The 15,462-nt window shown below is 40.3% G+C and overlaps 3 protein-coding genes across 9 annotated transcripts in view; 1 reads left to right on the forward strand and 2 right to left on the reverse strand.

The window, feature by feature from the left end:
• The window catches only part of slc7a14b (solute carrier family 7 member 14b), a 30,035-nt gene extending 28,808 nt beyond the window's left edge, over nucleotides 1-1,227 (forward strand). The window contains exon 7 of the mRNA XM_060900805.1: nucleotides 924-1,227. Coding sequence (XP_060756788.1) covers nucleotides 924-1,180 — 257 coding nt within the window. The 3' untranslated portion in view covers nucleotides 1,181-1,227. The remainder of the gene's footprint in view (nucleotides 1-923) is intronic.
• An 835-nt stretch (nucleotides 1,228-2,062) lies between these two features.
• cldn11b (claudin 11b) lies at nucleotides 2,063-10,427 on the reverse strand. Its single transcript, XM_060900806.1, has 3 exons — nucleotides 10,044-10,427; nucleotides 8,045-8,209; nucleotides 2,063-4,623 (listed from the first exon to the last, which is right to left on the reverse strand). The coding sequence occupies exons 1-3, from the start codon at nucleotides 10,264-10,266 to the stop codon at nucleotides 4,361-4,363; spliced, it is 651 nt and encodes a 216-aa protein (XP_060756789.1). The 5' UTR covers nucleotides 10,267-10,427; the 3' UTR covers nucleotides 2,063-4,360.
• Nucleotides 10,428-11,490: 1,063 nt separating this feature from the next.
• The window catches only part of si:ch211-230g15.5 (polyhomeotic-like protein 3), a 28,687-nt gene continuing 24,715 nt past the window's right edge, over nucleotides 11,491-15,462 (reverse strand). For all 7 annotated transcript variants that reach the window (XM_060899684.1, XM_060899686.1, XM_060899683.1 and 4 more), the window contains 3 exons: nucleotides 14,551-14,662; nucleotides 13,283-13,550; nucleotides 11,491-12,615 (listed from right to left, as the gene is read on the reverse strand). In XM_060899684.1, coding sequence (XP_060755667.1) covers nucleotides 12,455-12,615; nucleotides 13,283-13,550; nucleotides 14,551-14,662 — 541 coding nt within the window. In that variant the 3' untranslated portion in view covers nucleotides 11,491-12,454. The remainder of the gene's footprint in view (nucleotides 12,616-13,282; nucleotides 13,551-14,550; nucleotides 14,663-15,462) is intronic.

Consider the following 15,462-nt stretch of genomic DNA (forward strand, 5'->3'; position numbering starts at 1 on the left):
TGTTTCAGTCTGTGTGTGCGTACACGAGGCAGTTTTCTGCACCAGCCGATTTCAGGATCACACTGATTGATGACGTTAACATCGTCATACATAGTAATGGTCTTTAATTAGCTGCAGGTGTATCATTAGAGGATCTCGTCTCGTCTCGTTATCTCTAGCCGCTTTATCCTTCTACAGGGTCGCAGGCAAGCTGGAGCCTATCCCAGCTGACTACGGGCGAAAGGCGGGGTACACCCTGGACAAGTCGCCAGGTCATCACAGGGCTGACACATAGACACAGACAACCATTCACACTCACATTCACACCTACAGTCAATTTAGAGTCACCAGTTAACCTAACCTGCATGTCTTTGGACTGTGGGGGAAACCGGAGCACCCGGAGGAAACCCACGCAGACATGGGGAGAACATGCAAACTCCACACAGAAAGGCCCTCGCCGGCCCCGGGGCTCGAACCCAGGACCTTCTTGCTGTGAGGCGACAGCGCTAACCACTACACCACCATGCCGCCCTCATTAGAGGATCTTCATCATATAATCTCTCTCACACACACACACACACACTGTGTGTTATAGAATCCACAACAGAGTTTATCAGGATCTTGTACAGTTGAGTTTGGAGTAAATAGGTTTGCATTACGTTTCTCAGTGCAGGGAAAAAAGATACGAGAATTACGTCATTTAACACACTTCAGTAAATCAAACATGACGAACTGTCTGTTAGATAAGCGACCAGAACAGGAGCATAATCTCTGGAATATAAATAATAATATCGTGTTCACTGTGAAAACTGAGTCAGATCTTTTTCTTTCTCCTTCATTACTTTATAAAGCAGGTTTTAGTCAAAATGTAAATCATGATATTTTTAATTGAGATTATCTGATATTGGAGATCTTTGGTGTTTAATATTTCACTGTTTTTGTAGGTCTGATGATTTATTTTGGCTATGGGATGTGGAACAGTTCTCTGGAGCTGAGCGCGCGGGAGGAGGAAGCCCACGCCAGCTCCTATCAGAGATATGATGCTGGAGTGGACGACAGCTTCACGGTGGATGAAGACCTTCACACTCAGGAGGATGGAGAAGGAGGACGGTATCAGGGCTGGGCGGCTGAGGAGAAGGGCTACCAGTACCAGAACCAGGACCAGTACCAGGACCAGAACCAGTACCAGAACTACCAGTAGCAGGTCGATGAACACAGGATGTCCTCCAGAGGTCAAAAATCCAAAAGCAGGAGCAGTAAAGGCTTGAGGTTCACAAGGATTCGAGCCACTGATGTGTGTGAAAGTGTTTAGTTTTTTCTGCTTTACTGATAAACTTATTTTCAGTGCTGTTTTGTTTTTATTTGCTTGAACTTGGTGTATGTTTATGCTTATAAACTTCAGAATTATTGGCACCCTTTATAAAAATGAACAGAAATTACTATATGAAATGATTAATTTGTGGATATGATGAATAATTTTAACACAGTACATTTCTAAACATAAAATTGTTCTTGTGTAGCTTGTTTTTATTTCTGCAAAAAAAGTTGGTTTAAAAATATTGGCACCCACATGTTAATTTTTGATGCTTAATTTTTTTTTTCCCAAAAGCTACAATTGACTTGCAGGGTTTTATTTTTGGTTATTTTGCTGCTGCGGGTTTTTTTTACATATTCCTCGGGGTGATGGTTATTAATTTTCCCACAGAAAAGTACAAGTACGGTTGTTAAAGTGAAGTGTTTGAATTATGTGTAATGCTATTTTATACAATAATTCTTGCCTATTCTCTTAAAGGGTGCCAATAATTCTACAGCTAACTGCATGAATTTTCCAAACAAGTTAATGGTCACATTATGTGACCATTACATCACCAGATGTGAGAAGGAAGTGCACAACACTATATATAGCAATATTGAACATGCTACAACTCTACTATCCAGGAGGAGTAGGACACCTACACAGGTACAGAAACACTGACATCTAATAAGTTTCCTCATTGTCATTGTACTGCACACATCTGTCTCTGAGAAGAAAAATCATGGAGATGGAATTATGGGAAAATACTATTTATACAGGAAATGTCATAATATTAAAATCTTGATACAGATGTTCAGTTGGGAACATACACACTCTTAAAAAAGGTAAATCTGGAGTCCACCTGTGCCACTATAGCAGTAAACAATTACATTTGGGTTTGGTGCCACTGTGCATCATTTCATCCTATTGGTTGGTTAGAAGACACAAGCCATAGCAGCAGTCATGTCCTGATGATCATCCTATATTTATGACCCTGTCAGAATTTTCTCCCAGATTATCACAAGACCATGACTTCAGCCGTCTTAGACCCTCTATCACAGCATGACACAGGGCCACCTTTTTGGAGCCACACCCAAAGATATCACCATGTTTCTTTCACGTTGGTCATCTTTCCTCTGGGACAGTCCAAAAATCACACAGCGTATACCCACCATTAAAAAATATAGAACCTTTGTGGGTACTCCATTTGTCCCTCTAGCGAAACCTTTAAAGGTTCACTGTAGAACCCTACAACAAAGTGGTTTCTTCTCAGAAACGGGTCCAAGAAGGATTTTTCCTCTTTAAAAGTTCTCATCTCATCTCATTATCTCTAGCCACTTTATCCTGTTCTACAGGGTCGCAGGCAAGCTGAAGCCTATCCCAGCTGACTACGGGCGAAAGGCGGGGTACACCCTGGACAAGTCGCCAGGTCATCACAGGGCTGACACATAGACACAGACAACCATTCACACTCACATTCACACCTACGGTCAATTTAGTCACCAGTTAACCTAACCTGCATGTCTTTGAACTGTGGGGGAAACGCCGCACAGAAAGGCCCTCGCCGGCCACAGGGCTCGAACCCAGACCTTCTTGTTGTGAGGCGACAGCGCTAACCACTACACCACCATGCCGCCCATCTTTAAAAGTTAAGAACCCTTAATGATCTAAAGAACCTTTTATCAAACCTGGTCCACAGCGATAAAATTAGGATCCACATGGAACAAAAACACACACACACTTTATCCATTATTTTATTTTACAAAATGTAGAACCTTTAGGGATCCTTTGGTTGTCTTTCTGGAGAAACCATTTAAGGTACTAAGTCAAACTTGATAACAAAAGTGCTCCTTATCAGAAAAGCTTCCAAGAAAAAGTTACTCTGAAGTTACTTCTTAAAGAACTCTTGAAGAACCTTTAGTTCTAAGTGTGTATAAGGAATTTAGATCATGTGAACATGACTATGTCTTCTACAGAGATTGTGTTTTATTTTAAAGACTCAGCATATAGAAATATTATTACTGGATTTCCTGAACACATTAAAATTCCTTTTCAAAACATCCTGCAATGTTGAGATCCAGTTATTTCTTTGACTTCTTGGCTTGTGTGTTTTTATTCTCAATGTTTCTGTATTTCATGAACATATTTCAGCATAAAACTCACTGACGTAAAACACTGAGAGGAAGTGCAGCTTACTCCGATCCAGAGTGAGATATTTAAAATAAAAATATAATGAAAAGATTTGTAGAAGAGTCTGTTTATAAATGCCTCTCTGTGGATATACTGTGTTTTACAGAATGTGTTAAAAAGTATAATAAATGAATAATACATTGAAGTTTCACTACACGAGGTCAGATCAGTGATCAGTTCACAGCATTCACAATCCAGACACATCTATTCCTTTTTTTAAACTGCTTTGTGATAGTTTTACATGCTCGAAACCCAGTGAGAGCAACAAAGAAAAAGAAAGGATTAATTCAACATGACAGAAATATGATTAATGAAGCACATGAGAGAAGGATGTAAGAAAAATGGCCAATCTGTCGCTATTGAAGGTGTTCTCGCTTTGCGTCTGCAGATTTCCTGAGCGATCCTGAGCAGGAAAGAGTGAAGAGCGTTACAGGAAAAAACATGGAGGAGACACCTGGCCTCACTGCACCTCTGGCTTCCTGCCTGCCTGCCATTTGCATGTCATATAGACTGGTTTATTTTTATTTTAAAAAAAAATTGCATGCTTTCTAACCAGAGCAGATGATTGAGCACAGACTGAGAGGAGTTAGGAATAAAAGATGATTTTCAGCACTACTGAAAATGACTTAAAAGAACAAAGAGAATGGATTACAGGGAGGTTGTTTTTAATCCTGGCCTCATTTTCGAGGTCCATGCTGAGACCAAACTTCTCATCCAGACTGAAATAAAAAAATTGCTTTGAGTAGAAGTTGTGCTTTGCTCATATCTCACTGTGGAAAATCCTCCATGCTTCAGTGTGTGTGTGTGTGTGTGTGAGAGAGAGACAGAGAACGAGAGAATGAGAGCAATAAACCAATCCTCTCTGTTTGAAGTCTGTTCCAGTTCACGTCTCCACTCTCAGACGTGTGCACTCTTGGCATGGTTGTTTGTGGTCTGGACCGAGTCGCTGAGTCCATGCTGTTTGGAGTAGTAGAATCGCTTTTCAGGGCTTTGAGCTGGAACACCGCCACCTCCCGAGCAGCAGGTCAGAACCAAACCTCCAAGCAAACAGAGGGCACAACCCATCCATCCAGAGTATAGGGAGAACCCAAATGACAGCAGGCTGACCTCACGGTGAGCTCCAACCGGAAACCACACCGTCGACACCAAAGCACACGCCGCTGAAGAGAGACAACAAGCTTCAATTAAACTTCATTTGTGGAATTTTTTTTTTCTGACAGTGCAAATGAACATTATTTTTAAAAAACCAGAAATATATCACAAGCTGCAATCTGCAGGGCCCTTCACAAGCAGCTCCACACTGAAACAAAGAGACGTACAGATGTTCAGACTGCTCAGGTTTCATGATGTGCTATAGTGGATTCACAGGACAATGAATGACAACAACATTTTTTGATCAAAATTTTAGGACTTTTTGAGAAACAGCTTGGAGTAAGCTTAACTCCACCCACTAAGGATGACCACGCCCCAACATCAGAATTTTATCCTGAACACAGAATTCATGTTTCGTGCACATCCAGGATCCATTCAACCAATCACGAGTTATAAATCTTTAAGTGTAGAAGCCTCCGCCCCTCCAGAACTGATTAGCACGAGATGGCCATAGTGTGTGTTTGCCTCTAGCATCTCGCACCTTGGAAGAAGAAGAAGCACACAAAAGCAATATGCAGCATGTTTACATGCACACTAATATTCCACTATTATTCCAAATATGACAATATACAGAATTTGATACAGGTTGCAATGTAAACAGCATATTCCATTTGGATGTCCTGAATTTGTCCTTATTCTGAATTTAGTGTTTTCTGTTTAAGACGTGTGGGATATCCAAATATTATTAGGGTTTTAGGAGCATTCTTTGGACATGTATACAGTGCATTCAGAATTTGCATCTCAATTGGGGTTTTTAACGGCAGTTTGTGACACACAGCCTCTTACCTGTTTACACTCAGCTCTGTGTTTCAGACAAACCAACCAAACAACAGTTTGCACGACTGAGTATAAACATGAATATTAGTGCTTCAAAAAATTTGATATTGAGATGTAAATATCCAAGAAACTACATCTCATCTCATTATCTCTAGCCGCTTTATCCTGTTCTACAGGGTCGCAGGCAAGCTGGAGCCTATCCCAGCTGACTACGGGCGAAAGGTGGGGTACACCCTGGACAAGTCGCCAGGTCATCACAGGGCTGACACATAGACAACCATTCACACTCACATTCACACCTACGGTCAATTTAGAGTCACCAATTAACCTAACCTGCATGTCTTTGGACTGTGGGGGAAATCGGAGCACCCGGAGGAAACCCACGCGGACACGGGGAGAACATGCAAACTCCGCACAGAAAGGCCCTCGCTGGCCACGGGGCTCAAACCCGGACCTTCTTGCTGTGAGGCAACAGCGCTAACCACTACACCACCCAATATAAGATTCATTCCTCAAAATTTGAATGAGGAATTCAAAGGATTCCATGGACGATTTCACAAATTTTCAATATGCGTGCCGCCTGAGACACGGCACACAGACAGCCTTCCTCTTTGAACTTTTTGTCTCATCTCATCTCATTATCTCTAGCCACTTTATCCTTCTACAGGGTCGCAGGCAAGCTGGAGCCTATCCCAGCTGACTACGGGCGAAAGGCGGGGTACACCCTGGACAAGTCGCCAGGTCATCACAGGGCTGACACATAGACATAGACAACCATTCACACTCACATTCACACCTACGGTCAATTTAGAGTCACCAGTTAACCTAACCTGCATGTCTTTGGACTGTGGGGGAAACCGGAGCACCCAGAGGAAACCCATGCAGACACGGGGAGAGCATGCAAACTCCGTACAGAAAGGCCCTCGCTGGCCACGGGGCTCGAACCCGGACCTTCTTACTGTGAGGCGACAGCGCTAACCACTACACCACCCAATATAAGATTCATTCCTCAAAATTTGAATGAGGAATTCAAAGGATTCCATGAACGATTTCACAAATTTTCAATATGCGTGCCGCCTGAGACATGGCACACAGGCAGCCTTCCTCTTTGAACTTTTTGTGCCACGTCCAAATCTGCATTGCAGTTGGTGCATTTTTAGAGAATTCTCTCATAAATGCACGTTGCACAGTCTTGTTTGACTGTGTTCGAGCGTACTCTAACATACACAATGCCTTTTCTTTTCCAGTGAATGGCATTTCTATACCTAAAAAGATTAAAACAAAAAACATTAAACATAAAATTTTGACCTGTTTCCACACATGCTATTAAAGTTTGAGGTCAAACAAGAATTGGCAAAGTTATTAGACTATGAAATTATAAATTTTTTTGAAAACACCCTGTACATTTTCATGAGCCATGAAAACAGCTTAGTACGAATATTGTCTTTTTGGGAATCAGGGCAAAGACCTGGATATTTTGTGCGTGTGAATGTAGTGATTGTTACTACATGGATGCCTTCAGTGCTTGGACCCCTAATAATGAGATAAAAAAAATTCTATAACAAAAAAGTTTCACTTGTTCCTGGCCCCTTAACTGGGGCTTTAATGAATATAAGTTTGTGATAACTGCAGAGAAACATCATGGAAAGTACTCATTGTGACTCTTACACTGTTTGTATCTTCAGGAACTGAGATGTACCTGCACAGTCCTGACAGACAAAATGAAGATAAACAGACACAGTATCTGTTGTAAAACAATGACATCACTATACATGAAAAATCTAACACTGAAACCCTGAAACTATGACTCATAAATATTTCAAATGATAAAGTTTAAAGGCTGCAGACTCCAGAACCGGAGGGCAAGTGACAGAAGTGTCACGCCGTCTAAAGCCGAGTCACGTGTGCCAGTGGAGTGAGACAGAGCCTTCCTCCAGGATGGAGGAAATCCCTGTGTGTAATGCAGAACCACTGATCCATCTGCAGTTCTCTGTCATAGTTAGTTTATATTCTACACTGAGAGAAGACTCAGGATAGGAAATGGGATCGGCACACAGAAGGGAACTGACTCATATCCGGAATTGCACTTGAATTGGAGAAAAGCTGTAATATCTGCAATGAAAAGCTGTAATGTAAGGTCCAGTTCAAGAACACCTTTCCACTGAATCAGAGCAGTTCGGCTCAGTAAATGATCCATAAATCCTCCCTTTAGTTCTTTGTTATTCCCATTACTGAGAGAGTGGTACTGTAACTCAGTACCGGTGCTGAATTCGCTTCTTCTTTTTACAGGGTATCAAGAAATGTCACATCATTTCTAACCCATGATGTGTGTAAAACTGTCCACTTAAAAAGTGAAACTGGATCCCAAATTCACTACACAGGATGTAATATATTCAAGCACCTTCAGTAAGCACTTTATTCTGGTCAGTGGATCAAGAATCTGTCCTGGGAAACCAGGAATTCACATCTAGAGGCAATTTAGTATAGCAAATTCACCTACTGGCATGGGTTCTGGAGGTGAGAGGAAGCCAGAAAACCCGGACGAACCCCACATAGATACGGGAAGAACACATGAAACTCCATACAGACAATAACCTGAGCTCAGGCCCGAGCTGTGAGGATAAGCTGATATAAAACTAAACCATCACTCACACATGATCAGAGTGAGGATTCCCCCGAACAGAGCACGTTTCCGTTTGGTTCCGTCGCTCTCATCACCCAGTCTGACGCAGGGCGTGGCCAAGAGAGCCAGCAACATCGATGGGAGGCCGAGGAGTGACGCACACACCATGAGTGCCCGAGATGTCTGGATGTAAGCTACAGAGAGAAGATCAAACACATGACATCATAAAATCAAAGCAGTGATGATGGAAACCTGATGGAGTTCAAACACTGATTTACTTTGACATGCACAGTGACAACATACACAGCTTCTTCTTCTTCTTTACACACTGTCCATGTGGGTTATTCAGTCTGATTCTTCAGTTCACAAAATAAAAGAAAATAATTCTCATTTCATATGGGAAGCATTTTAATATTTTTAAATAAATAAGTACATACATCAGTTGATATCATTATTGTTTCTGAAATAAAGTGAATATTATTATCAAATTATATTTAAAAATTCTGTTAAAATTAAAGCTGAATACAAAACTTTGATACAAGAGGCTGGATTTAAGTCAGATTTTACAGAATACTAATGTGTAATAATAATAATAATAATAATAATAATAGGAAGAAGAAGAAATTAAAATATATATAATTTAAAATGTAGAAGATGTGTTACTACTTCCAACAATATTTATAAAATTATATTATATTCTGAGGAATGCAAAATAATTAATTCATCATTGTTCATCCTCAGCAAATCAGTTCATGGGACATTCCATCGAATGGGTGCCGTTTGCTTGTTGTACCACTCCCAAATTAAACTTAATTTGTTATATCTTTTCTACACTGATTATAATAACACACATATTTAACTATTCAAAATGTGTATTGGTCAACCTCAGGCTACATTACAAGGTTTGGAAGTCAAAGATGGCTGCATTTTTTTCAGTCCTGTTACCAAAACTCTGAAAGTAACAGGACTGAGTTTTTAGTCTAGGATTAGCTAATACATGGAATTAAGCCACATGGCGTCATTGCTAATAGCATGACCACACTTAGCACATTCTAGTGATTTACCAAAAATCTGTATTTTTAAAATAAACAAATATCATCTAAGAAATAATTTAAGTAACAGGACAGTATGTTGACATTGACCTTATCAGTCAAAGTTAAAAAATCATCAAATATACAGAAAAGTAAATGAGAGAACTAACTTTTGGTCTTCCCATGGCCTTCAGAAGACACAACTGATGTAACTTCCTGTTGAGCAAGTGATTTATGGAATGTTCCACATTTGTCAGATTTGTCATATGTTTGGGTAACAGAACTGAGTGAAAACCCAGGGACACGACTAAAATGTGTATTTTAACTAAGATATTGTGGATTTCTTATGAAAAAATATATTTAAACCATGGATAGGATATGGAGTCACACAACAGTGCAAAAGAAATACTGTTTCTGAAGGATTTTAATCATAATATTTCATAGTTAAGTATAAAGTTAGAGTGCAGGGATAGGTAACACATGCTATTTTTCAGTGTTTTAGGTAGTTTTTATTAATCCTTACAATTATATATCTTAAATTTGAAATCAGATCAATGTGCAGGACATTCTGCGTAATAAGGAAATGTATTTTAAAGTACATTTTTATGTGCATTTATACATATAATTTTCTAGGGACGGAAATGGCACCGATTTGTTGGAATGACTCTCATGTTTCTGTATTAACATCAAGGAACTGTCAGTAGAACCCTGTAGAACTGTATAGAACCCTCATCACCTTATCCTCAAGTGCTATCATTTCTCAGTAAACTCCGTGAACAAGCAGCATATTTCACTAAAGTGTTCACTTTTTCAGAAAAAAAGTGAATAAATTTTCTCCTACTTTTCTTTATTCTCTGTATCTTTCACCTTCAATGTGGATAGAATGAAACGTAAAATGCATCCTTGATTTCTAGGTACTACAGGTGTACCCTCTCGAGAAGGAAAGGGATGGTCAAGATGAAAGTGTGGGTGTAAGGTGTGTGTGTGTGAGTCTCACCAGGTAAAGAGAGGATGTGGTTGAGAGCTAAACAGTGATAAAGTGCTGTCGAAATCACACACTCTGCCCATAAACCTTTGGTTTCCTGCTCCATCTTGTTGCAGGCGTTCATGTTGAAGCTGCAGATGATCACCCAGTCATTAGTGGAGGTGGCGACGATGAGACAGATCCATCCTGAGCAGCTCAGAAAGAAGCCACACAGCAACCGACAGCTCTGAGACATGATCCCCCAAATCTCTCTCTCACACAAATAAAACTCCTGAAAATCTAGGATGTTCTTCAGATCTTCAGAGCAGAAGCTGTAGCTTTTGTGGTGAAGCAGCTGATCTTCTCCTGCTGTATTTATTCAGGTGTCATGTTTCTTCAATCCAGAATACACACACTTTCAGCAAGCAATCGAGGGAAATGATAAAACTATCAGAACCATGTACAGCACCTTTTATAGTCAGCTCTCACCCCCAGATAGTTCCGCCCCTTCTCAAACTTTCTGCCAATCACAAGATGGCCAGTAACAGAACAAGTTGCTGCGTCCAAAACTTCGTTCTTCAAAATCCACTCAATTTTATAACTTTAACATGTGAATATGAAACAATAAACACACACACACACTTTTACACAATGATCCCAAGAAATAATAGAAATAATAGAAATAATAGATACATCTCATGCATAAACACCTTCATAAAACATAAAAAATGTTCAAAAGGGTTTTTAACATGTTTATAATAGCACATAATAGTTTCTCTCTTTTTTTTAGCTCTTTTGTAGATTGTAACTCTGTCGTCCTTATCATCCTTGTCCCTTGTCTTCTGTTTGCAAATTGATTTAAGTCACATTTAAATAGATAAGATATTTTGCATTTTACAAAATATTTATTAGAACCATTAAATATTGAATAAAACTTTCCCAAATTTAATTTTTCAGATGTTTTTCTTATATACGGTTTTTGTCTGTAAGAAATTAAACAAAGAAATCAAACTCATGCTGAGTGATTTTTGTTTGAGAAATGGACCTGTGATAAATTGTGTTAAGTGTAAACATTTAATAAAACTAATAAACTGATTGCTAGGTTTATTTCATGTGTGTAGCCCGTTATATGCAAATAAACCTTTTTTTAATAAAAAACAAACAAAAAAAACCTTTGAGTATAGTTTTCATTATGTGTATTTTTGACATTTTAAATTTCTTAAAATCATTCTAATCATAAGTCAAAGTTATTCTGGTTTATTTTAGATAGATTTAGACGTTTAAAAAAATTATAACTCTGAACTGGGCGCCATCTAGCGGTCATGTGGTGTGATGCAGCAACAACATCAGGGAAACCCTGCAGAGGAGCTAATTCAGACTAAAATGAAAATTTAACAATAAAAACCCTGAAAGTTGATTTATTTAGAGCAAAGTTGTGTGCACTTGCAGACAGACAAACACAGTAAAATAACTGCCAGGGTTCAGTAACAAAATGTAGTTTGTTTTAATTAAATAATCAAAAATGGCACAAGAAAGGTGATGTAACTGTGACAAACAACACTTGGATGACACAAGATTATAGTACAATGTCTACAGCAGTTTTATAAGGTCTCCATGTCAGAAAAAGGCACCACCTGTGCTGTACCTTCATTAGGTGAGACTGTGTTTAAGTACCTGTGCACTGCCACATGTTCGGCTTCCACCGGAGTGAAGATGCTCTGATAAAATTTCATTTCATTTCATTTAGCCTACATAATCTTATCAGCATGTCAAACATTTTTTTTTAAAAACGCTTAAAAATCTCAAATCGCTTGCATTTGTATTTCCTAGAGCCTTAGAAGACAAATATATTAAATATTACAAATCCTTCACAAAACATTTTGTATAGATTTATACACACAGAGCACTGCATCGTTATACATGTACACATATACAGTACAATAAGAAAATATCTACAACAGGAAGGGGAGGGACATGCGCACAATAATAGCACTTCCATTCTTTTTTAATTCCTTCACTGACACAGAAAGTGTCCTTTTAGTGAAAAATAGAAACTCGACAAACCCTGATTATGATTTCGATCCAATCGGCTACAAAAAAGAAGCAGACACGAACATTTCCCTCGAACTAGGACTGGATATAGATCTCGTATTATGTTCACGGAAATGAAGGGAACCATTATATTGCTATCATGCTTTCAGACAGAGGCTAAAGGTTACGGAAGGCTACTGTAATGTTAGTCTAAATCAGTTCAAGCAAAAATACACACATTACCTCGACACGTTGACTTCACCGCGTGAATCTCTTTAAAGATTAAAGTGCACAAAATGGCTCTATTCTATTGGCAAGTGCTCTGATCGTCCACAAGGCTCAAACCTGTCTCTCTCTCCGTCTCTCTCTCTGTGTCTCTCTCACTCTCTTTCTCTATCTCTGGTTTCGTCTCTTTACCTCCCTCCTTCTTTCAGTGAGTTGATTCGGGCACAGATTTTGAGCGCAGGTCCCAGTTTGACGTTCATGGCACTCATCAGATGGTCCTCAGTGAGCAGCAGCAGGGCCTGTCCATCAATCTCCTGCGCTCGAAATGATTCAGCGATGTCCTGACAGCCTGGGAAGGTCACGCAGAGGTCGACATTCAGGAAAATAGACAGTATCAAAGTAAACACAGAATGAGAGAGAGAGAGAAAGAGAGAGAGAGAGAAATGAATAAAAAGTCCAGACGTAGGATGATTCTGAATCAATTCTGCTATTTTATGTTACTTCTTAAGCTAAACTGATACCTGACACACCCCTTTATTATTCTGTTATTATCATTTTTGTTTTATATATATATATATATATATATATATATATATATATATATATATATATATATATATTTGTTTTGGTTTAGTTTTAATTATTTCTGCTTGACACTAATCAGAGACAAATTTGTGAGCAAAACCACAGAAAAGAAAGAGGTGAGAACTAGAAAACTGAAAAATATATTACAGAAAATCAAATTTAATTGAAAGTTTGAAAAACAAACTTGAGCGACTAGCTTTTTAAAATATCATGTTCTCTATAAAACAAGCCACGGTGACACGTGAAGCAGGAAGTAAGAGAATGATACAGATACTTTGTCGTTGGTCACAGTGGCACTAAATCAGTCACATTATGTGCTCAAACACCATTGATCTCAACTCACGACTTATTTTACGGTGTGAGATTTTAGCCTGTGAGAAGTATGAAAAAGCTCATAAGATGTGCACACTTAAAATGCTCCACGGTCTCACCTGGTAGATTGGAAATGAAGCTCCACACCTGGTCTACGGTCCACTGAGCAGGTTTGGAGTGTGAAGAAAGGTCTGTGGGTGAAACCATGTCCAGAGGTGAAGTCGGAGCGCTTTTAGTCTCGCTGCTCCTCGTTTCTCTCTCCCGCATGAGTCCGCTCTGCTCCGTGTGTCTGCGCAGCCTCGTCTTCATGGGAGCTGCCGCCTCGTCTTCTCCCTCCTGCAGGGGGCGCTGCAGAATCCGCCATTGCTCTGTGGTGCCATGTTTTACCTGCAGCGTACATGACCATGAGGTGTGTCCTGGAGCGTTTATCCTCACGTCACTTTGATGAATCTGTATTTGTGTGTGTGAACATCTCATCTCATCTCATTATCTCTAGCCGCTTTATCCTGTTCTACAGGGTCACAGGCAAGCTGGAGCCTATCCCAGCTGACTACGGGCAAAAAGCGGGGTACACCCTGGACAAGTCGCCAGGTCATCACGGGGTTGACACATAGACACAGACAACCATTCACACTCACATTCACACCTACGGTCAATTTAGAGTCACCAGTTAACCTAACCTGCATGTCTTTGGACTGTGGGGGAAACCGGAGCACCCGGAGGAAACCCACGCGGACAACATGCTAACTCCGCACAGAAAGGCCCTCGCCGGCCATGGGGTTCAAACCCAGACCTTCTTGCTGTGAGGCGACAGCGCTAACCACTACACCACCGTGCCACAGTGTGTGAATATTATAGTCTAAAATGATTATTTAATACTGCTGCACTTGCAGTGACACAGCCCTGACAGTAGGGGTGCTGTGTCTCGGTCAAGTGAGGCACCAAGTGAATATATATTTTTACTTTTTTTATGACGGGCGGCACGGTGGTGTAGTGGTTAGCGCTGTCGCCTCACAGCAAGAAGGTCCGGGTTCGAGCCCCATGGCCAGCGAGGGCCTTTCTGTGCGGAGTTTGCATGTTCTCCCCGTGTCCGCATGGGTTTCCTCCGCGTGCTCCGGTTTCCCCCACAGTCCAAAGACATGCAGGTTAGGTTAACTGGTGACTCTAAATTGACCGTGAGTGTGAGTGTGAATGGTTGTCTGTGTCTATGTGTCAGCCCTGTGATGACCTGGCGACTTGTCCAGGGTGTACCCCGCCTTTCACCCGTAGTCAGCTGGGATAGGCTCCAGCTTGCCTGCGACCCTGTAGAACAGGATAAAGCGGCTAGAGATAATGAGATGAGACTTTTTTTATGGCTTCACACAATGCTGTGCTAAAGTGAACAGACCTGCTGGAAATTTTCCTCCTCCATTTCGTCCTCTGCCCCATTAAATTCTGATCGATGTCCTCCTTCACTTACGCAGCGTCTCAGAGCTCGGAAACGTTTTGTGTAGCTGAACCTACAGACAGAAAAAAAACCCAGCATGTTGGTGAAGTTTCATTTAATCCCACTGACCAAACTCAGCCTTTATACTGCACTTACACAGTCTGACCACATCCTGTCCTCGTTTACACAAACTATTTACAAAGCTAACGTCTTTATTTTCATTGTGTTCATAGCTGATGGGATAAACAACTGAAACACATCTGTATAATTAATTTCCTGAAACTCAACATTTGCTTTGAGTGATTTTATGGTGTCTATTTTGCCAGTATCTTTCATTAAATCTGCTCTTGAACACTTCTACACACAGGAAACCACACTGACACTTTTCATCACTGCAGCCAGATGTGTAAAAACAGCACTTCATTTCTACATAAGGAACATCACCTTTACAAACAAGAGCACAGTTCAGTGAAGGCATAAATGAACCAGATAACCGTGTGATAAAAGTCTAACGCATTACTGATTCACAACACAGCTAAAAAAATTCCCAGTTTCAGGGGCGGATCCAGGAAAAGGGGGGGGGGGGGGGGGGGGGGCATCAACCCAGTAAGACCATGGGTCCGGGGCCACCAGAGGCCCGTGGAAGCTCTGCAGTTTTTAAATGCCCGGAGATTAATTTTGAGCTGTCAGAGACATGTTGTAAATGAAATCTCTTAAAGAAAATTACCATATCAAAAATGTTTTAAAAGTAGGAACTTTCAAAACCATTTTATTCGTCACTGAAAATGATACTGTCAGAGTTGCAGGTATATGCGTAGAACATGATTACAACTGATATGGTAATATTTATGAAAGTTGCATTGTCATACCGCA

The sequence above is a fragment of the Neoarius graeffei genome, chromosome 19, assembly GCF_027579695.1.
Source record: "Neoarius graeffei isolate fNeoGra1 chromosome 19, fNeoGra1.pri, whole genome shotgun sequence".
Lineage (NCBI taxonomy): Eukaryota > Metazoa > Chordata > Actinopteri > Siluriformes > Ariidae > Neoarius > Neoarius graeffei.

Excerpts from the sequence above, each read along its gene's own strand:
- cldn11b (XM_060900806.1), bottom strand. The coding sequence starts at position 10,266 with ATGTCTCAGAGCTGTCGGTTGCTGTGTGGCTTCTTTCTGAGCTGCTCA. Across the intron at positions 8,210-10,043 it reads CCACATCCTCTCTTTACCTG|CTTACATCCAGACATCTCGG; the intron begins GTGAGACTCACA and ends TTCTCTCTGTAG. Across the intron at positions 4,624-8,044 it reads AATCCTCACTCTGATCATGT|CGGCGTGTGCTTTGGTGTCG; the intron begins GTGAGTGATGGT and ends GTCTCTCTTCAG.